The sequence below is a fragment of the Dipodomys merriami genome, unplaced genomic scaffold (assembly GCF_024711535.1).
Source record: "Dipodomys merriami isolate MVZ:Mamm:240054 unplaced genomic scaffold, mDipMer1.0.p SCAF_19, whole genome shotgun sequence".
Lineage (NCBI taxonomy): Eukaryota > Metazoa > Chordata > Mammalia > Rodentia > Heteromyidae > Dipodomys > Dipodomys merriami.
Genome location: NW_027203270.1, coordinates 21,310,970 through 21,333,512, shown reverse-complemented (window position 1 = coordinate 21,333,512; position 22,543 = coordinate 21,310,970). Strand labels below are relative to the sequence as shown.

The window sequence follows — 22,543 nt, the reverse complement described above, 5'->3', positions numbered from 1 at the left end:
TCCTGTTAACTTCTTAATGGAGGCCCATCTGATTAATTGAGAATAGGATAAAACATAATAACTACCTTTTTTTTTTTTTTTTACCTGTCTTGGGGCTTGAACTCAGGGCCTGCGCACTGTCCCTGAGCTGCTTTTGCTAAAGGCTAGCACACTACCACTTGAGCCACACCACCACTTCTGGCCTTTCCTGTTTATGTGTGGTACTGAGGAATTGAACCCAGGACTTCATACATGCTGGGCAAACAGTCTACCACTAAGCCACTTTCTCAACCCCTAATATGTTTTAATTTACTGTCTGCTATAATACATGTAGGGGATAGAGATAAGAAAAGCCCCAATTCTTCATTTAAGAAGTACAGAGCCTGGGGCTGGGAAGGTTGCTCAGTGGTAGAGCGCTTGCCTTGCATGCCTAAGGCTCGATTCCTCAGCACCACATAAGCAAAAAGAAAAAAGCCAGAAGGGGTGCTGTGGCTCAAGTGGTAGAGTGCTAACCCTGAGCTGAAGAGCTGAGGGACAGCACCCAGGTCCAGAGTTCGGACCCCACGACCGGACCCAAGAAAAAAAAAAGTACAGAGCCTAATTGTGGGGTCAGACAAAATGATGAGCTATATATTACACTAGCAGCTATTGCCTAGGGTGTCAGATAAGAGTCTAGAAGAAGAGATCCCTAACTTATCCTAGAAGGAATGTAGGATACCTGAAAGAGCCTGTAGTCTTTTTTTTTTTTTTTTTGTCGGTCGTGGGGCTTGAACTCTGGGCCTGGGCGTTGTCCCTCAGCTCTTCAACTCAAGGCGAGCGCTCTACCACTTGAGCTACAGCGCCACTTCCAGAGCCTGTAGTCTTGAAGCTGTAGTGAGAACAGGATAGAGGTGAAGTTGAATGCCAACAAGAGTATGGGAGGGACACAGAGACACATGACATCTGTCTGTTTGGGGAATTTGAACCTAAAGCACCACTGGTCAGATTTATGTTTTCTCCCTCTCTTTTTCTACTTTGTAATAGTCATTATGGTACTAGAGGCAAGATTGGAGGATTGCTCATACTGGAAGAAGAAAGAGCATTTGGGAGATTATTACTGTCTGAATTGCTCCAGTATGTAATGATGTTCTAAGAAAGGCCATGATATTAACGATGTAATGAATGTGCCTTTCATATCTCTGCCACATTGGTGCCAAGTTCCTAAACAGGTGTTTTGAGAGCCTTGGACCTACTTAGATCTCAACTGAAGTGTCTTTCTCTATCTTACAGGGGTAGACAGACACTATATGTTTCAGTGTAGAGTGTGTGTGTGTGTGTTCATACATGGTTCCAGTACTGAGGCTTGAACTCAGGTCTTCTCGCTCTTGTGTAGTTTTTCTGCACAACGCTGGTACTCTACCACTTGAGCTGCACATCTATGCCTCTGACTTTTTGCTGTTTAATTGGTGATGTCTCTGATTTGTCTGGGTTGGCTTGGAACCTTGATCTTAACATTTCAGCCTCCTGAGTAGCTAGAATTACAGATGTGAGCCACTGACATATGGCTTAGTGTAGTATTTTTAAGCTTTAGTATGTGGTTCAGTGCCTGAATGAATTGGAATAAACCTTGGCCTCCTCCTTTTGCTCCATCAATCAGATTGTCTTCCTGAAAGCTTTACTTGACACCTTCAGAAAAAAAAGTATATAAACCTGTCTTGACACCAAATTAAAATATATATATATATATACACATATATTTTTTGCTAGTTCTGGGGCTTGAACTCAGGGCCTAAGCACTGTCCCTGAGCTGCTTTTGTTAAGTCTACCACTTGAGCCACAGCACCACTTCCGGCCTTTTCTGTTTATGTGGTACTGAGGAATGGAACCCAGGGCTTCATGCATGCTAGGCAAGCACTCTACCATTAAGCCACATTCCCAGCCTATATATATTTTTTGACATTAGTGAAACTTCATAATTTTTAGTTTCTTCGATATTAGGATGTCCCATTGTCTGATTTCATGGCATTAGACATTCAGATGAGATGCTTATGCCAAAGGAATTGGGACAATTTACTCATGTAAGAATATTAAGGGTCAGAATTAGTTTTGGATTTAGTATTGGGTTGGCGGTGGGTTTTGAATGTGGGATACTTGAAGGAGCTGCATGGACAATACTGAATCTTACTGATTCTTTATGTTTCAGCTTAAACACAATTTCTTCGGGAAATGGGAAACCCCTTATCCTACTTAATTCTGGTTCTGTGTCTGTAAAGGTCTCCTATTGTGGCTCCTAGAGATTCCCTCCTTTACTGATTCTTGGCATCCCTATAGGTACTGTGCTTTGAATGCTATGAGCATTTTAATACTTACTGGAGATAATCAGTAGCTAGTTGGTATTTCCTCGTTGACTTTTTAATTTATGTCTAAAATTCAAATTTTAGTGTCAGTAATTAAGGCCCTTTTAGTTTAAATTCAGCCTTAAGTTGCTTAGTATAATGATTATAAAAGCATGTGCCTCTTAGCACTTCTGTGGTTGTCAGCAAATTTCCTTATTTTCTTTGACCAAGTTTCTTCATCCGTATAATGTATAATCCGTATAATTAAATAAGAAAATATGTGTAAAACATATAGGGCATTGGTTAACATAGGATCAATGTCAGTGCACAATAGTCTTAACCTATTTCCAGTTATGATTCCATTAGTAATTACAGAACATTTTCAGTTAAGAATCTTGTACTGAGTTCCAGTGGCTCACGATTGTGCCCAGCTATTTAGGAGGCTGAATTTGGTAGGACTGTTCAAGGCCAGCCTGGGTAGAAAGTTTAAAAGACAACGAATTTCTCAACAGAAAGCTGGACATATATATATATGCCTCTTATTTTAGCCAGTTGGACTGGGAGCCTGACGTAGGCAGATCATGCCCAGGCTTGCTTTGGGTAGGAAGTGAGACCTTGTCTCAAAAAATAATCAGCAAGCTGGGAGCTGGTGGCTCACACCTGTAATCCTAGTACTCAGGAGGCTGAGATCTGAGGATAATGGTTCAAAGTCAGCTCAAGCAGACAACACTTGACTCTTTATCTCCAATTAATCACCAGAAAACTGGATGTGGCACTGTGTTTCAAAGTGGTAGAGCTCTAGCCTTGAGTGACAACGTTCAGGACAGCACCCAGTTTAAATACCTGTACAGCCAGACAGAAGGTCTTGTTATTGAAAAGTACTAGGAGCTTGTGGGAAGGGGTGAGAAACACATTTTTTTTTGGGTTTATAATATTTTTCTGTCCTATTCACCAGCATATTCCATAGTTTTGTAGATTTGTTTTTGTGTTAAAGAAATACTTATATCCTAAATCACAAATTTACAAAATACATACCTTCTAGTTCATTCAAGTTGTTTAGGTCTTCTCTCAAATTCTCCTTATTATTTTCCGTCTGCTATTAGAATTTCTTTTTCTCAACAAAATCTAATTTATTCTTTGGTGTTTTTTTTTTTGTTTGTTTGTTTTTTTGCCGGTCATGGGGCCTGAACTCTGGGTCTGGGCACTGTCCCTCAGCTCTTCAGCTCAAGGTTAGTGCTCTACCACTGGAGCCACAGCACCACTTCCGGCTTTTTCTGTTTATGTGATGCTGAGGAATCGAACCCAGGGCCTCATGCTTGCAAGGTATGCACTCTACCGCTGAGCTACCTTCCCAGCCCCAAAATCTAATTTATTCTTTAAGGCATACTTCAGGAAGCCTTTTTTGACTTTACCCAGTTAGTGCGTACCTAGAGTGCTTTTACTATGTACCTAACAGATGAAGAAGTAGATCTTGGAAATAGAATTAGTAAATTGATAGATGATGTGAATTAAATGATACTGACTTTAAATTGTTTAGTTGAAACAGGAAGAAAGTGATAAAGAATCTCAATAATCGAGCAAAACTTTCTGGATTTGTGTATTGAAGAACAGAAGGGCCTTTACATAGAAGTAACAACATAGGCAGAGATAAAGTGTTGGGTATTTGTAGAGAGTTCTGGACATATGGCCCTCTGGTTTGCTTGCTCTATTAAAGTTTCATCTTGAAGAATTTGGGCTTGGGGGGAAAAGGGAATTAGAAACTCACTTTAGGGTAGTAAGTGAAATTTTAAAAAGTGTAGTTTGGTAAGACTGAGCCACCAGTTAGGAAGCAGTTAGGTAATCTAGGCATGGTTTAGTTGGTAGTGTTAGAAGTAGAATATAGTGGTAGGAATAACAGCATATGCCAAACCTAAACAGCTTTATAAGAAAGAAAGCGGAGTTATGTAAAGAGAGCTTTATTTGCAGTCCTCTCAGGATGGGAGTAACTGGGGTTTGAACAGGGCTTTGTACTTGCTAGATAGGTGTTGTATTACACGAATCATACTCCAGCCCTCTGCAGTCTTTACAAGACATCACATTTTTGTTTGTATCACATATTTGACTCTTTCATAGATAATTGTTAGCCTATTCACATTTCTGGATTTAAACTTTGAAGGAGACTCAGAATTCTACTGTGTTGATCACTTTAATTTATTCATTTTTGGCAGTACTGGAATCCAAATCAGGGCCTTGTGCTTGCTAGGTAGGAGCTCTATTACTTACTTGAGCCATATCTCTGGCTTTATTCCTAGGCTGGCCTATGATGAAATCCTCCTACTTTCATCTTCCCTTGTGTCTGAGTGTGACAGGCAAGCACCAGTGCATCCAGCCATTATTGTGCTTTCCTGTAGTTAGGATAATGGTCATGTGTTGCCACGTCCAGCCACGACCGAGTTTCAAGAGCTCTTCTACCCTCCCCTCCCCCCAGGCTGGCCTTCAGTCATTATCTCCTGATCTCTGCCTTTCAAATAGCTAGTCTTACTGACTTGAGCCTTTGTGCCTTCCTTTTGTGAGTGTGTGCGAACCCACTTGGACTTAAACTCAGGACCTTAAGTTCTTGCTTAGCTTTTTCTTCTAAGGCTGGTACTGTACTACTTGAGCCACACCTGTGCCTCCAGCTTTTTGCTAATTAATTGGAGATAATAATCTCTCAGGTTATCTGCTTGAATTACCTTTGTTGAACCTAATCCTCAGATCTTGGCTTTTAGTAGTTATCACCAAAGCCTGGCTCTCATTTATGTTTTTCCTAATTTTTTTTTGTGTTTTTGAAAATTATTTTTTGGGTCAGTCATGGGGTCTGGGCATTGTACCTGAGATCTTTTTGCTCAAGGCTAAGTATTCCACCATTTTGAGCCACAGCACCACTTCTCATTTACTGTGGGTTAATTGGACATAAGAGTCTCTTGGACTTTCCCTGCCCAGGCTGGCTTTGAACTGTGAGTCTCTGATCACAACCTCTTGAGTAGCTAGGATTACAGGCATGAGCCACCAGTGCCCAGCTCATTTGAGTGTTTTTTTGTTGTTGTTATTAGTGGTGGTGGTGGTGGTTATGGGTTTTGAACTCAGGACCTGAGCAGTGGCCCTGACTTACTTTGAGCCCCAGCTGCACCTCCAGTTTTTTGTTTGTTGGTTAATTGGTTGATTGGTTGTGGGGCTTGAACTCTGGGCCTGGGCACTGCCCTTGAGCTCTTCAGCTCAAGGCTAGAGCTCTACCACTTGAGCCACAGTGCCACTTCAGGTTTTTTTGAGTGGCTTATTGGAGATAAGAGTCTTACAACTTTCCTGCCCCGGCTGGCTTTTAACTGTGATCCTCAGATCTCAGCCTTCTGAATAGCTAGGATTGAAGGTATAAGCCAGAGGTACCTGACACATTTAACTATTTTTAACTAATTTCAATTGGCATACTATAAAGAAACTTGGTATAGTCCTAACTTTGTTAGTGTTGATACAAAAATGTTTGTCCCAGTTGGAGATTCCTGTCTGTCTGTCTGTCTGTCTGTCTGTCTGTCTGTCTGTCTGTCTGTCTGTCTGTCTGTCTGTCTGTCTGTTCAGTGTGTGAGTGGATTATATAGTTCACTGAATTCACAAACTTTTTAGTTTCATGTCTGATGTAATAGAAAATAACAGTTCTCTTGTCTGTCTGTTACACTCATTCTGTTACAATATATTCTGTAGAAGGAAAAAGATTTAGAAAAACTAGCCTCAACCAGGCTAAGGATGTTCATGTATTGGTACAGTGCTTGTCTTGCAAGTGTGCAGGACCCTGGGTTCTATTTCTAGTATTACAAGGGGGGAAACAATAACCTGATCTCAACTGAGAGAGGTGGTTTGAAAAGATCATAGTATTTAATAGTCTTTTCAGATATCTATTAATATATCCTTTGATATTGTACTCAAAGTCATAAAGGCTAGTTATAGAATTTAAAATTGTATCAAAGCCATATGTGGGGCACACTCAGGAAGTGGGTGGGTAGGCAGGAGGATCTTGAGTTCAAGGCTAGAGTAGGTATCTAAGCAAGACCCTATATCTCAACACATAGATCTCCCCTCCCCTGATAAAAATGAAACTATCAGTTAACTTTTCATGCTGTTACATTATAATCTATTAGTCTGCTTTGCACTTGGTTTTACCTATCCATGATTTTCTAACAAGCATTGGTCATTCCTGGTATATAGTGCTTCCAAATGTTGAAACAAATGATATGAAAATTTCACACCCATTACTATTGTTACTTTAATTAGAAATTACTTTTTAAGTATTGGGAGAATGTTCAAGCTTAGGGTGGTATATATTTCAAAATACTTGAAAGTTCAACAAATATTAGTGCTTTTCTTTTCTTTTCTTTTTTTTTTTTTTGTTGGTCATGGGGCCTGAATTCTGGGCCTAGGTGCTGTCTCTCAGCTCTTCAGCTCAAGGCTAGCGCTCTACCACCTGAGCCACAGTGCCACCTCTGGCTTTTTCTGCTTATGTGGTGCTGAGGCATCGAACCCAGGGCCAGCCTCATGCATGCAAGGCAAGCAGTCTACCACTGAGCCAACTTCCCAGCCCCATTAGGGTTTTTCTTTAAAGTGACAACAGTTTTCACTCTGCTTGTTTGCTAGCTACCAGGGTCTTTTCTTTTTCTTTTTTTTTTTTGCCCGTCTTGGGACTTGAACTCAGGGCCTGAGTATTGTCCTTGAGCCTTTTTGTGCTCAAGGCTAGAACTCCACAGTGCCACTTCAGGGTTTTTTGAGTAGTTTATTGGAGATAAAGAGTCTACGGGGACTTCTTTGCTCAAGCTGCCTTTGAACTGCGATCCTCAGATCTCAGCCTAGTGAGTAGCCAGGATTACAGACATGAGCCACCAGTCCCTGGCTGAATAATGCTCTACTGCATATAAATGATACTTCATAAAGAAAGCTTTTAGTTTTACAATTGCAACTCGAATTGTACAAATTGTTTTCTTTGGATTTCATAATGTAGCAAGGTGCTTTATACGTATTTTCCCTTTCAACACAGAATATTGAAACATTCTCAGTGGTCATGATAATAAAATGTATAGTATGAGCCACTGGCTTTTGTAATCCTAGCTACTCAGGAGGTAGAAACTGGGAGGATGAAGGTTCTTGAGCTCAACCCCAGCAAAAAACAAAAAAGTTACCAAGAGTCCATCTCAGGGAAGAAAAAAGTAGATATGGTAGTATGTTCCTGTTCTTCTAGTTCTGTGGGAGGCTTAAGGAAGGAAGAAAGCAGTCTATGCCAGTCCAGGGAAGAAGGGAACCTAGCTGAAAAATAAACCACAAAGGAGCTGGGAGGCAGTCTAGAGTGCCTGCCTAGCAAGCAAGAGGCTCTGAGTTTAAGCCATAGTACTGACAACAGCAACATAAAGAACATAAAAATGTAACACTGTGCGTGTGTCTGTGAGCATATGCATGCTCATGGTGCATGGCTTCAACTCAGCGTCTGGGTGCTAGCCTTTTTTTCCCTCAAAGCTAGTGCTCTACCACTTGAGTTATAGCGCTGCTTTTGGCTTTTTGGTGGTTAATTGGAGGTAAGAGTCGAATAGACTTTCCTGCCCCAGAAAGCTTCCAGTTTTGAGCCTTAAATGTCACAGCCTCCTGAGTAGCTATGATTATAGGCAGAATTCATTTGTACCTAGCAGTAGCTGACTTTTTTAAAAAAAGAAAACAAAAACTTTAAGTAGATGACTTAGTAAAATTTGGTGCAACTGCCTTGATTTGTTCTAAGGTCAGTGTTTTTTTTTTTTTTTTGTGCCCTCATTGAAAATGTCCACAGTGAAAAAGACATGTTTTAGTAATAATATGAAAGCATGGACCTCCATAAATGGACTTTGAAACCCATAGAAATTCAGAGACCATACTTTAAGAATAGCTGATTTAGGCTGGGTGCCGTGGCTCATTCCTATAATCCTAGCTACTCAGGAGGCTGAGATCTGAGGATCATCAGCCTGGGCAGGAAAGTCTGTGAGACTTTTAACTCCAATTAACCACTATACACCAGAAGTGGTGCTGTGGCTCAAGTGGTAGAGTGCTAGCCTTGAGCTGAAGAGCTCAGGTACAGTGCCTAGGCCCAGAGTTGAAGCCCCATGATGGACAAAAGAAAAAAAAAAAGAATAGCTGATTTAGTTTTACTGGTTTTCCAGTAAATAGTTCACAGGGTACAGGGAAGAGGCAAATGATGGAAGTCTACAACTTATTAGATAAGTTCTATCACTAACTAAGAAAATGAAAGAATGAAGAATAAATATGTTGGAAGAAGAAAACAGGTTCTCTTTTTCTCAGGATCTAAGGATTAGAGATAGGAATGTTGATTGGTATAGCTCAGAGAACATTTGTTCAAGGGTTATTAAATATTATGTATATTAATACTAACTATAAATGTCCATGTAATTGAACAACTTTTGCATATTGAGAATAGTAGTTTTGCCATGGAAATGAGTTGAAAAAAGGCAGAAGAAGGGAACTTAGGTAGTACCAGTGGCTAGCAGGAAGAAGAGAACAGGATGATAGTGGTAAGGACACTGAGAAAGGAGAATTTCATGATAGTCAATACTATCTAATGCTTAAGAGAAGACAGATGAGGCTACAGACCTGATCATTGCAGTAGATAGTGTAACCTTTGCCAGAGCCACTAGAGTTTGAATCTAGATTACAGAATAGTAAAAAGTGCAGAGGCAGCTGTTTGTTCTTTCAAGGAGTTTTGAGGTCAAGTGAGATGGGAAGGCTGGACAGACAATTGAAGTGATGTGAGCAAATTCTTAGTTTGAAAGAAAAGAGCTTTAGAGCTCCTCCTGATAAAGAAAATTGATGAAACAAATTGGTTTTATAAGTGTAGTGTAGTTAACCTTATAGTACAATTTATACTTGAAGCAAAGCTGATGGAAACTGGATTCCTGGCCATAAAAATTCTGACTTTTGACATCTGACATACAGTTTTTTTCTGTATGAACCCAAGAAGTTCATTACTAATTTTATCTATTATTGGGTATTTAATTTTAAGAAATCTAAAGAGATTTTTCTTTTAAGTGAAAATTATTTAATCTGATTTCTACAGTCAACTGAAATAATTTGTTCTATTTGGCAATTTTAAATCTGTGGTTAACAAAGAACAAGAAGGATAAAATTTTTAGGGGATTGTGTTTCTCTCATCCTCCAGATGAAAGACATTTGAGTCTCCAGAGTGGTTCCATAGTTGTTTTCTTTCTGGAGGCAGAATTTTGACAATAGCCTTAAGAAGTGCTTATATTAAAAATGTGTGTTAGTTTTGAATGTGCTTGTATTTCTAACTTCCTTCTTTTTCTTTTCTCTTTTAGTTTGTTCTCAGGGGAGGCAGCAAGGGGCCGTGGAGCTGGCCTCAGCACCAGGAGAGGCTGGACTTCCTGTCTCTCTGTGCTGAATGGCTGCGATGGCGCCCGCTCTCACTGACGCAGCAGCTGAAGCACACCACATCCGGTTCAAACTGGCTCCCCCATCCTCCACCTTGTCGCCAGGCAGTGCCGAAAATAACGGCAACGCCAACCTCCTTATTGCTGCCAACGGAACCAAAAGAAAAGCCATTGCTGCAGAGGATCCTAGTCTAGATTTCCGAAATAATCCTACCAAGGAAGATTTGGGAAAGCTGCAACCACTGGTGGCATCCTATCTCTGCTCTGATGTAACATCTGTTCCCTCCAAGGAATCTTTGAAATTACAAGGGGTGTTTAGCAAGCAGACAGTCCTTAAGTCTCATCCTCTCTTGTCGCAGTCCTATGAACTCCGAGCTGAGTTGTTGGGGAGACAGCCAGTTTTGGAGTTTTCCTTAGAAAATCTTAGAACCATGAATACAAGTGGCCAGACAGCTCTTCCACAAGCTCCTGTCAATGGATTGGCTAAGAAATTGACTAAAAGTTCAACACATTCTGATCATGACAATTCCACTTCCCTCAATGGGGGAAAACGGGCTCTCACTTCATCTGCTCTACAGGGAGGTGAAGTAGGGGGATGTGACTCTGGGGACTTAAAGGGGGGTATGACCAATTGCACTCTTCCACACAGAAGCCTTGATGTAGAACACACAACTCTATATAGCAATAATAGCACTGCAAACAAATCTTCTGTCAATTCCATGGAACAGCCCGCACTTCAAGGAAGCAGCAGGTTATCACCTGTTACAGACTCTAGCTCTAACTTGGGAGGTGTCAAGTTAGAGGGCAAAAAGTCTCCCCAGTCTTCCATTCTTTTCAGTGCTTTAGATTCTGATACAAGAATCACAGCTTTACTGAGGCGACAAGCTGATATTGAGATCCGTGCCCGCAGGTTACAGAAGCGCTTACAGGTTGTACAAGCCAAGCAGGTGGAGAGGCATTTACAGCATCAATTGGGTGGATTTTTGGAGAAGACTTTGAGTAAACTGCCAAATTTGGAATCCTTGAGGTCCCGGAGCCAGTTGATGCTGACCCGAAAGGCTGAAGCTGCCTTGAGAAAGGCTGCCAATGAGACCACCACTTCAGAAGGACTTAGCAATTTCTTGAAAAGCAATTCAGTTTCAGAAGAGTTGGAGAGATTTACAGCTAGTGGCATAGCCAATTTGAGGTGCAGTGAACAAGCATTTGATTCAGATGTCACTGACAGTAGTTCTGGAGGGGAGTCTGATATTGAAGAGGAAGAACTGACCAGAGCTGATCCTGAGCAGTGCCATGTACCCCTGTGAGTAGAACCCATGGAAATGTGTAATGTCATTTTTAGGCAAGGGAGGAAGACACAGTGAATACTCGGTTTGGAAAGAATATAATTCTTTGTATATTGGTGGTTAGGTTCTGTTTCTCTTTTTTCTTAGTTTTAAGTAGTTAGGTGCTTAATATACCTTGTTTTAAAATGGCACGTAGGGGCTGGAAATGTGTCTTAGTGGTAGGGTGCTTGCCTAACGTGCATAAGGCCCTGGGTCTGATTCCTCAGTACCACATACACAGAAAAAAAGCCAGAAGTGGCACTGAGGCTCAAGTGATAGTGTTAAGTCTTGAGCAAAAGAAGTTCAGGGATAGTGCTCAGGCCTTGAGTTCAAGCTCCAGGATTGGGGGTGGGGGTGGGAGGGAAGGTATTTTTTGCTATATTGTTGCTGAAGCTAAAATTTGCTTGCTTTCTTTTGAAGTCTTACTAAAAAAAATTGGGAAGGTGGCTCAGTGGTAGACTGCTTACTTTGGCATGCATGAGGCACTCTGGGTTTGATTCCTCAGCACCACAAAAGCAGAAAAAGCTGCAAGTGGCGCTGTGGCTCAAATGACAGAGCACTAGCCCTGAGCTGAAGAGCTGAGGGACAGCGCCTAGGCCCAGAGTTCAGGGACCCCCCCTCCTATCTAACCCCCCATGACGACCAAATAAATAATTACTAGAAGTCCCCATTAATAACATTTCTTTTGGAAAAATATATAAGACATTTTGTTATTTGTAAGTAAGAACGGTGTTAAGTTGGTTGGACGTTGTAGTTGGACTTTTAATTGAACTTTTTTTTTTTTTTTTTTTTTTTTTTTGGTTGGTCGTGGGGCTTGAACTCGGCCTAGGCGTTATCCTTCAGCTCTTCAGTCCAAGGCTAGTGCTCTACCTTTTGAGCCACTGAGCACTTCTGGTTTTCTGAGTGGTTTATTGGAGATAAGAGCCTCATGGACTTTCCTGCCTGGGCTGGCTTTGAAGAGTGATCCTCAGATCTCAGCCTCCTGAGTAGCTAGGATTACAAGTGTCACCCACAGGCACCCGGCTAATTGAACTTTTAACAGAGAACATAGTCTGTAATTTTAACACTTTACTCTTTAAAAAAAAAGTGGGTGTGGGTGGTTCTGGGTTTGAGTTGTGTTTGCTAGGCAGGCACTCTTCCAATTGTTAATTTTTGAATAGAGTCTCATTTTTTTTTTCCTGGACTCTGATCCTCCTAGTTAGATTTTTCTGTGTAGCTAGGATGAATGACATATGCTATCATGTCTAGCTTTTTGGTGGTTGAGATACGATGTCTCTTGAACTTTTCTCTGTTTCCACTTCCCCTAGTAGCTGGGATTATAGGTTTAAGCCAACATACCCAGCACACCTGATATTTTCTTATTGTCATCTTCTTTCTTCTCATCACAGTAGTCAATATAGAAGATACCTGTGATCTTGAAAAGTCTGGAAATTTCTCCAGACCAGTAAGCAAACAAGCAATTGTTGGATACCAACTCGTTGTCTTTTTAATAAAATTGAACTCTGACACTACTTGGAGTGGATTCAGTTATCAAGACTGTTTCCCCACCTTCTCTGCCTTGCAAATAGCAGTTGCTAGTCTCAGATGGTTTTACCTGTGCTACTGACTGGTTGGCTAGATGTAGATCAGTGTTCTCACAACTAACTACCTCCCTCCTTGAATTTGATTAATTTGCTTAAGTGGCTCCAGAACTTGGAAAGTCTGTTATGATGTTTGTTTAGAAATATTATAAAGGCCCTGGCGCTGGTGGCTTATACCTGTAATCCTATCTACTCAGGAGGCTGAGATCTGAGGATCGTGGTTCAAAGCCAGCCTGGGCAGGAAAGTCCGTGAAACTCTTATCTCCAATAAACACCAGAAAGCCGGAAGTGGCTCTGTGGCTCAAGTGGTAGAGCACTAGCCTTAAGCTGAAGAGCTGAGGGACAGCGCCCAGGCCAAGTTCAAGCCCAGGTCCGACCAAAAAAAAAAAAAAGAAAAAAAATTATAAAGGATACAGATGAGGCATGCATAGGAAAGGGGCATGGAAACGGAATGCTCTTTTAGGATGTGCTATCCTGTAGGAACCTCTGTTAAGCTATTCAAAGTTCTTTGAATCCTGTTTCTTGGTTTTCATGCAGTTTGATTATATTGGCATGATTCATTATATCATTTGGTATAATCTGGAGGTTGGGGATGGGAATAAGAGTCCTAGCTAGCCCAGGTGGTTGCTGGTGGCTCAGTCCTATAATCCTAGCTACTTAGGAAGCTGAGATCTGAGCATTGTGGTTTGAACCAGCCTGGGCAAGAAAAGTCTGTGAAACTTATCTCCAATCAAACACACACACACACATACACACACGCACGCACGGGCACACACACACACACACACACACACACACGCACGCACGCCAGAAGTACAGCTGTGCTTCAAGTAATAGAGCCAAAAAATTCAGGAACGTGCCCAGGCTCTGAGTTCAAACCCCAAGACTGGCACATACTCTCCTCCCCCATACTCCTAGCTAGTCTATGCAGAAGAGTCCAAAAGAGGCTCTCTTCCCAAAATGCCACCCCTGCCCACTACAGTAACCCTAGCTACTTAGGAGGCTAAGTAGCTGTTCAAAGCTAGCCCAGGCAGGAAAACCTATGAGACTTTTTTTGGTGCTGGTCATGGAGCTTAGACTTGAATCTTTGGCACTGACTCTGAGCGTTTGTGATCAAGGCTAGCTAGCGCTCTACCACTTGAACCACAGATCCACTTTAGGGTTTGTTTTTCTTCTTTTTTCTTCTGTGATTAATTGGAGATAGAAGTTTAATGGATTTTCCTGTTCAGCTTGGCTTAGAACCACAATCCTCAGATCTCACTCAGCCTTCTGTGTAGTTAGGATTACAGGTGTTAGCTACCAGGACTGGGCCCCATGAGATTTACCTCCAAGAAAAAAATCTGTGGCTCTAATGGTAGAGCACTAGCCTGAGCACAAAAGCTAAGGGACAGCACCTAGACAGAGTTCAAACCCCAGCACTGGCACAAAAAAAGCCAGATTATAGGTATGGGTCAAACGGTTCAGCTCTAGCCTTAAGCAAGAAAGCTAAGTGAGAGTATGAGCATCTTGAGTTCAAGCCAGACTAATAGTAGGGTGCTGGTGGAGGCTTGTAATCCTAGATATTCAAAAGGCTGAAATCTTAGCATCTTGGTTTGAAGCAAACCTGGCTAGAGTGCTAGCCTTGAGCAAAAATGCTCAGGGACAGCCCTCACACACGCCCTGAGGCCCCATGAATAGCAAGCAAGCACTCCTGCGCGCGCGCACACACACACACACAACACAAAACACAACATGAATACTGGAGCAAGATCAGTGTGTGTGTGTGTGTGTGTGTGTGTGTGTGTGTGTGTGTGTGTGTGTGTGTGTGTGTGTGTGTGTGTGTGTGTGTGTGTGTGTGTGTGTGTGTGTGTGTGTGTGTGTGTGTGTGTGTGTGTGTGTGTGTGTGTGTGTGTGTGTGTGTGTGTGTGTGTGTGTGTGTGTGTGTGTGTGTTCTGAGGCTTGAACTCAAGGCCTGGGCACTGTCCTGAGGTTTTTTTGCTCAAGGCAACTACTTGACTCACAGCTCCTTGATGGTTAATTGGAGATAAAAGTCCCATGCACTTTCCTACCTGGGCTAGCTTAGAATCCCTATCCTTACTTAGATTGCAGCATCCATAGTAGCTAGAATTAAAGGCATGAACCACCAGCACCCCATCATCACCATTTTTTTTTTTTTGTTTAGTCAGTCATGGGCCTTGAACTCTGGGCCTGGGCACTGCCCCTCAGCTCTTCAGTTCAAGGCTAGCACTCTACCACTTAGAGCCTCAGTGCAATTTATGGTTTTCTAGTGATTTATTGGAGATAAGAATCTCAGCCCTGAATGGAGATCCTCAGATCTCAGCCCCCTGAATAGCTAGGCTTACAGGTGTGAGCCACCGGCGCCCAGCCAAAGTCACCAGATTTTTTAAGACTTTATTTAGCCAGTATATTTACTTAAATATTTTAAAGTTTTTCAGCAATTGGTCGGTGAGAGTAGAGCATTGTTTGTAGTTGAAAGAGAGAGGAAGTTGCTCTTTGTATGGTTTTCTTTATAAATAGTCCCAGGTCTCATAGCCACATTGAAATTGTTGAATCTTAGAATGAAAAGTTAGCTCTTCAGAAGTCTAACCTAACTGGTGAATTTTAATTTACTTCTCCCTTTCCAGTTTTCTGTCTTACGTTTTATTCCTTTTGCCAGAGATAGAAATGGGCTACATTTAGTTTAGGCAACTATGATGAAAATATTTTCTACAGAAGATTGTTGGAATGAGTTGTTTTTAAATAATGTTGCTTAAGTTACAAGTGGATGGTTCTGTGAAGATTGCAGGCCCATTGCAGGCCTTTCACCAAAATTTCGATATATTTTTTCTTTACCTTCTAGAGGTAGTAAAGGGGATGGGAGACAGTGATTTATTTTAGGTCTTTAGCACATGTTAAGTGTAGCAGAATGATATTCTCTCTCTCTTATTTTTTGGTGCTGGTACTGGAGTATAAACTCAAGGCTTTATGCTTTAGCATTCCATTTTGTTTTGCTCAAGAGCTGATGCCTTACCACTTGAACCATTCCTCCAGTTTCAGCTTTTTGCTTGTTAATTTTAGACAAGAGTCTCTAATAGTTACCTGTGTGAGCCGGCTTGGAACCTAACCTGATCCTTAGATTCCAGCCTTCTGAGTGGCTAGGATTATAGAAACAATCCTCTGGCTTCCAGCTGTGTGTGTGTGTGTGTGTGTGTGTGTGTGTGTGTGTGTGTGTGTGTGTGTGTGTGTGTGTGTGTGTGTGTGTGTGTGTGTGTGTGTGTGTGTGTGTGTGTGTGTGTAATTTTGGGAAATTGAATGTCATGTATTATGAATAGTAGAACAGTAATAGATTTTGAGGGTCACTCTGGTTAATTTTTTAACTGATTTTATGTTTGGTTTAAAAAGTGTGTGCGCACATGTGCATGTGTGCGAGCACATGTACATGTACATACCAGTTGTGGGGCTTGAATTCAGGCCTGGACACTGTCCCCGAGTGTGTGGTTGTGTGTGTGTCTGTCATGGGCTTGAACTTGGGTCCTGGACACTGTCCCTGAGTTCTTTTGCTCAAGGCTAGCACTCTACCACTTTGAGCCACAGTACCACTTCTGGTTTTCTGTTGGTTAATTGGAGATCAAAGTCTCATGGACTTTCTTGCCCGGGCTGGCTTTGAGCTGTGATCCTCAGATTTTAGCATAGTGAGTAGCAAGGATCACAGGCATGAGCAACTGGTGTCAGTTTTGTCCCTGAGCTTTATTGTTGTTTATGGGCTTGTCTGGGCCTGGGTGCTATCCCTACCCTCTTCAGCTCAAGGCGAGCGCTGTACCACTTGAGCCATAGCACCACTCCAGGTTTTCTGGTGGTTCATTCGTGATGAGTCTCATGGACTTTCCTGCCTGGGCTGGCTTTGAACTGTGATCTCAGACTTCTGGGTATCTAGGATTATAGGTGTGAGCCATCTGTACCCAGCCCCTGAGCTTTTTGCTTCAGCTTTTGGCACTTCCTCTTGAACCACAGCTCCATTTCTGTACTTTTGTGCTTAATTGGAGATAAGACTTCATGGACTTTGCTGCCCAGGCTGACTTCAAATTACAGTACTGGATCTCAGCATCTTGAGTAGCTAGAGTTAGAGTTGTTGAGGCACTGGAACCTGGCTTGCTTTCTTGTTGTTGTTTTTTAATTTATCTCATAGCTCCTGAAGTCTGTTCCAAAGCATAATTGGTTAACAAATTGTTAGAGCTCAGTTCAGTGACAATAAAGTACTTATTTGAAATTTAGATGGTCTTAATTGCAGTGAGTTAACTTCTCTGTTGTTTCTTCTTGGAGTTACAGACTTTAGAGTACAGTAATTTACTAATGTTTGGTAAATTTCACCTTTTAGGGTCTTTAGGATGTTTTAATACTACAGTTCCTATTTGAAGTTAAGGGCATGGACGTGCTGTTGTTAGGAGCAGCAATCATTGATTTGTTGTTTTCCTATTCTTTCCTACCTTGTAGAGTAGAAAAAACATTAGCCAGAAGACCTGACTTCTCTGCTCAAGACTAGCTAAAGGATTAATCATGTAACTATTTTTCTAACTAAAATTGAAGGAGTATATTACATATTTATGACTCTACTGCAGCTTTTTATTTTTATTTTTTAATTAATTAATTAAATATTTTTTGTCTGTTGTGGGGCCTGAACTCTGGACCTGGGCTCTGTCCCTCAGCTCTTCAGCTCAAGGCAGTGCCCTACCACTTGAGCCATAACACCACTTCTGGCCTTTTCTGCCTATGTGGTGCTGAGGAATTGAACCCAGGGCTTCATGCATGCAAGGCGAGCAGTCTACCACTGAACAACCTTCCAAGCCCCCTTTTTAATTAAAAAAAAATTTTTTTTACATTGCTATAGGGAATTTGCCCTGGACTTTGTGCATGCTAGGAAAGTGCTCTACCATTTACACCCTCAACTTGCTTTGAAATGTGATTTTATATTCCTGAGCTATTCTAACCAGTTTTCATCATTTGGAGGATCTGAGGCAAAAGCTTAGTGAGTCAGATAGAACTTGAAACAAAACAAGTTTCTTGACTTGAGACTTAACTTTGTTGTGTGTGCACACGTACACACATGCATGCATACATGCTGGTCCTTGGGCTTGAACTAAAGGTTTGGGCACTGTCCTTTAGCTTTTTCTGCTTGAGGCTAGTATTCTACCACTTGAGCCACAGTTCCTCTTCTAGCTTTTTGGTGTTTAATTGGAGATGAGTCCACAATATTCATATCTCAGCTTCCTGTGTAACTAGAATTACAAGCATGAGCCATAAAGGCCTGGCAGCTTTGGACTTTTAATGTGTTAATTTCTTTGATTTATTTATTTTTCCATAGTCCATTAGAAGTGCTTATTGTGTTTGTTGGCATATTATAAATTTATCTCGATTAGTAAACTTTGATTTGCTGAATATCTTTGATATTTATTTATGTATTTATTTATTTATTTATTTTGGGTCTGGTCGTGGGGCCTGAACTCTGGGCCTGGGTGCTGTCCCTCAGCTCTTTAGCTCAAGGCTAGTGCTCTACCACTTGAGCCACAGCACCACTTCGGCTTTTTTCTTTTTGCTTATGTGGTGCTGAGGAATCGAACCCAGGGCCTCAGGCACGCAAGGCAAGTGCTCTACCACTGAACCACCTTCCCAGCTCAATATCTTTGATTTAATACTCAGTTTTCTCCTAACCTGAGCATGACACAAATCTTTTTTTTTTGTTTTGTTCTTCCCATTCTCTTCTAATTCCTGAGAAGATATGAAGGTGATCAAAAATTCTTAGTGCCTTTGGGATTCTGCAAGAAATCAGGCAACAGAATAGTGTTGAAGGCATGTTACCTGCTTTAGTGTAGTTGCTACACTTTTTTCCTACTTAGTTGAATGATTTCCATTCCCTATGCGTGGAAGTAATCTTACGCTAATATAAGTACTTTAAAAAAAAATTGGGGGAAGTGTTGGAGACTGTGACCTCCGGCTTTCCTTGCTAGTCAGGGACTACCATTTTAACCACACCTAGTCCAATAAGTACTTACTGATTGGACAGACATGTAGGAATAGAGAGACTATTAAATGAGTAAACCAAGTCTTTATCTTTATGGTCTTTATAGAGAGTAGAATACATGATGAGACAAAGATGAATTTAACTGTGTTTATCACATAATAATACAAAGTAAATGCTGGTATATAAATAAAAGAGGAAGAAATTTCATAGCTGGTTGATGAGATTGGAAAGAGATTATTAGAAATGACCTTTGAGGGGCTGGGAAGGTGGCTCAGTGGTAGAGTGCTTGCCTTGCATGCATGAGGCCCTGGGTTGGATTCTTCAGCATCACATAAGCAAAAAGAAAAAAGCCAGAAGCGGCACTGTGGGTCAAGTGGTAGAGTGCTATCCTTGAGCTGAAAAGCTGAGGGACAGTGCTTAGGCCTTGAGTTCAAGCCCCACAACCGACCCCCCCCCCCAAAAAAAAAGCAGGAAGGTAATAAGAACTAAAAGATGAGAAAGAATTGGTGGGTAAGAAGAGGAGATTGAGGAAACAGTTAATGCTAAGGTTCTGGAAATGGAAGGTGAAATGTTTTTTAAGTTTCAGGTTTAGAATTTTATTGTGAAGCCACTGACAGGGTTTATACAATTGAGTTATTTTTAAAGCTCTAGGGATTGAGGGTTTATGTGGATTTAATCATTTAATCCAATCAGACTTTTTTTTTTCTGGGGGGGCAGTCCTGTGGCTTGCCAGTCAGGGCCCGGGACTGTCTCTGAGCTTCTTTTGCTCAAGGTTAGTACTCTACCACTTGAGCTACAGTACCACTTTCAGCCTTTTCTGTTTATGTGGTACTGAGGAATTGAATGCAGGACTTCAGGCCTGCTAGGTGAGTACTCTACTACTAAGCCACATTCCCAGCCCTAGGCTTTTACTTTTAAGTCAGGTAGACTTAAGAAGATGCTAAGAACACATTGGACTCTTGGCCTTTGGTAGAGAAAATAAGAGAATTTGTTATTGAAAATAGAATTGACCAGGACTTGAGATGTATTGGGTTCTATGAATGAGTTAGAGGGAGAGAGAGATTAGACAAGACAGACTAACAGAGGCTTGACTGGTTGGCAGGGGGAGATAGTTTGGATACTTGGAACAGAAGGGAGAAATTAGTATTTTTTAAATTAAATATCCTGTCTGTTGGTTATTAACTAGAGGTTCTAGTGTCCTTTCCAAAACATTGTTATGTTCCCTCAGCAAAATAAAGCAAATTGTTTTAACTAAGGAAAGCTTGAAGCAACATTCAGCTCTAAAGGTAATACTTATTTTTCCCATTCTCCCCCACCCCCCAAACATGGACAAAATGGACTAAATTATTTTGTAGCCTGGGCAGAAATTCATGCCTAAGGTTGTGTCCTTTCATGTCTATTGATGCATTGTCTTCCCTCCCTCCATTTTGAATCTGGGAAATTTATGCTCATATTCAGTGTAAAGGAAATATTTTCTACAAAGTGGTAATGATGTGGCCCAGAATATTATCAAAGCTTCCCCCTCCCCACCAAACTGGTAAATAAAAAGGCTATGAAGTTAATTGAAGTGTGTATATAGTCAATTTCTCAAACAGAAACAGCCCTTAGTATCCCAAGTGTTCTTCATTAATGAATTCAAACACCTGAAGACTAAAAATACTTGGGGAAAGTTGAATTTGTAGAGAACATGCCCAGATTTTAGTCACTTTTGCCTTTCTTCTCTATAATATAATGTAAATACTATTTATTCACCATTTACATTGAATTAAGAATGATAAGTAACGTAGTCAGGATTTAAAGTGTGTACAGATAGCACCTTATTTTAAATAAGGACAATAATACTGAAAAGTTGCTGTTAAAATGTAAATATGTTCTGAGTGAAGGTGGTTTATGCCTGTAATCCTAGCTATTCAGGAGGCTGAGAGCTGGGAATTGCAATTTGAAGCCAGCCTGGGCAGAAAAGTCTCTGTGAGACACTCTCCTTTTTTTTTTAATTGTAAAGGTGATGTACAGAAGGATTTACAGTTAGATAAGTAATGAGTACATTTTCTCTCAAGCAGTGTTACCCTCCCTCCCCCTTTTGTTTTCTCCCCACAAAGCAGATTTTTTTTTTCTCTTGGGCAAGTCCTGCAGCTTGAACTCAGGGCCTGGGCACTGTCACTGAGCCTCTTTGTGCTCAAGGCTAGTGCTCTACCACTTGAGCCCACTTCCAAGTATATTAAATTTTTTGTTGTTGTTTTTGTTTATGTGATACTGAGGAATTGAACCCAGGGCCTCATGCATTCTATGCAAGCACTCTACCACTAAGTCATATTCCCAGCCCTATGAGACTCTTATCTCCAATTAACTACTCAAAAACCAGAAGTGGTGCTGTGGCTCCAGTGGTAGGGTACTAGCCTTGAGCACAAAGAGGCTCAGGGACAGCACCCAGACACTGAGTTTAAGCTCCACAACCAACAATAACAACAAAAAGTAAATGCGTTACCTGCCCATGTAATTGTAACCCCTCTGTACAGTATGTTCACAAATAAAATAAAATAAAATTAAAAAAAAAGTAAATGAGTTAATTATGCAACCTACTCAATAGGTTGGTATGACTTAATGTAGGTTCTGTTGAGAACTCAGACGAGGTTTTGTGAAGAAAATTAATTTTGATGGGAACAAGAGGGGAATGGCTATGAGGTAGAAATATAGAAGCATTATAGTCCATTTTAAATCATTTTCTTATAACTTGTTTTACATTTGTCTAAGGACCTATGCTGGAGAATGTAGATGATGATCTGTATTTGTAGTGCCCTTTCCTTGTCTTTTAATCCCCTATTTAATTTTTGTCTGCTTTCTGGAATTTATGAGATTCATCCTAGTCAGATTAAGAAGGAAAGGAAGCCAGGCTTGGATGCCCCTGATTACTTTTAGCACTCAGGAGACTGAGGCAAGAGGACTGAGATGAGAGTTTCTGGCACCATGTCTCAGGAAAAAGCTTAAACAGCAGTGACAACAAAAACAACTCCCCAAAAACTGAGGGCCTTAGAGACTAAATTAATCTGAAACCTGGGAGACTGCAGAACCCCAGGAGGATTTTGGCTAAATTGGGTGAACTAGGAAACATTTTAAAGCAACTTAGAAATAGGACATGGTATAAGGGCAATAATTTTAATTTACATGAATTGGGGAAGGGAGTAGGCAGTGTTTTATGAGCTTTTCACACATTAGTTTATGTACTCTTTAACACTATAATGAGGTAGGTACTTCTAATTTTGCAGATAAAGCCTGAGGAATATATAAAGTTAACTAATAATATCTAATAAGAGGTCAGAGAATTGCTTTAAGCCATTTACCTATAGGTTGGACATAAATATTAGCTGCATTGATGGAAACAATGAATTGTCCTTTTGATACTATGTATTTTTAAAAGAGGAATAATGGTCTTTATCTTAACTAAATATACTTACTTAATAAACCTATTATACCCTTTACTTTCAGAATGTGGGTGGGTGATGGGGAGGGGGCTATTTTGCTAAGGCAAACTATTATTGTGTCCTGGAAGAGGCTATTGTGATTGATTGGTTGACTGATAGACTTTTGGTGGTACTAGGGTTTGAATTCAAGGCTTTTATGCTTGCCATGCCATTAGCCTTTATTTTTCACATAAGATCCACATTTTTGCTTAATCCAGTCTTGGAACATGATCATTTGATGTATATGGTCATCTTGTGTAGTTGGATTTACAGACAACATCATCTCATCTCTCTTGTTGTGATAAATGTCTTGATAACTTTCCCCCTGGCTGGCCTTGAACATTGATTTTCCTGATCTCTACTTCCCAAGTAGCTGGAATTAAAGGCATGTGCTACCTATTTATTTTTTGGATTTTGTGTTTTGGTATGTGTACTTTTGAGTGTGCATGGCTGTACATGCACTCATGTGT

At 40.9% G+C, this 22,543-nt stretch overlaps 1 protein-coding gene across 7 annotated transcripts in view; it reads left to right on the top strand.

The window, feature by feature from the left end:
- Nucleotides 1–22,543, top strand: part of Kansl1 (KAT8 regulatory NSL complex subunit 1) — a 147,395-nt gene that overhangs the window by 32,419 nt on the left and 92,433 nt on the right. For 6 of the 7 annotated variants that reach the window (XM_070027689.1, XM_070027682.1, XM_070027685.1 and 3 more), the window contains one exon: nt 9,647–11,018. In XM_070027689.1, the coding sequence (XP_069883790.1) occupies nt 9,730–11,018 (1,289 nt within the window). In that variant the 5' untranslated portion in view covers nt 9,647–9,729. Of the gene's footprint in view, nt 1–3,541; nt 3,618–9,646; nt 11,019–22,543 lie in introns of those variants that run through there. The other variant, XM_070027687.1, reaches the window with a different exon arrangement.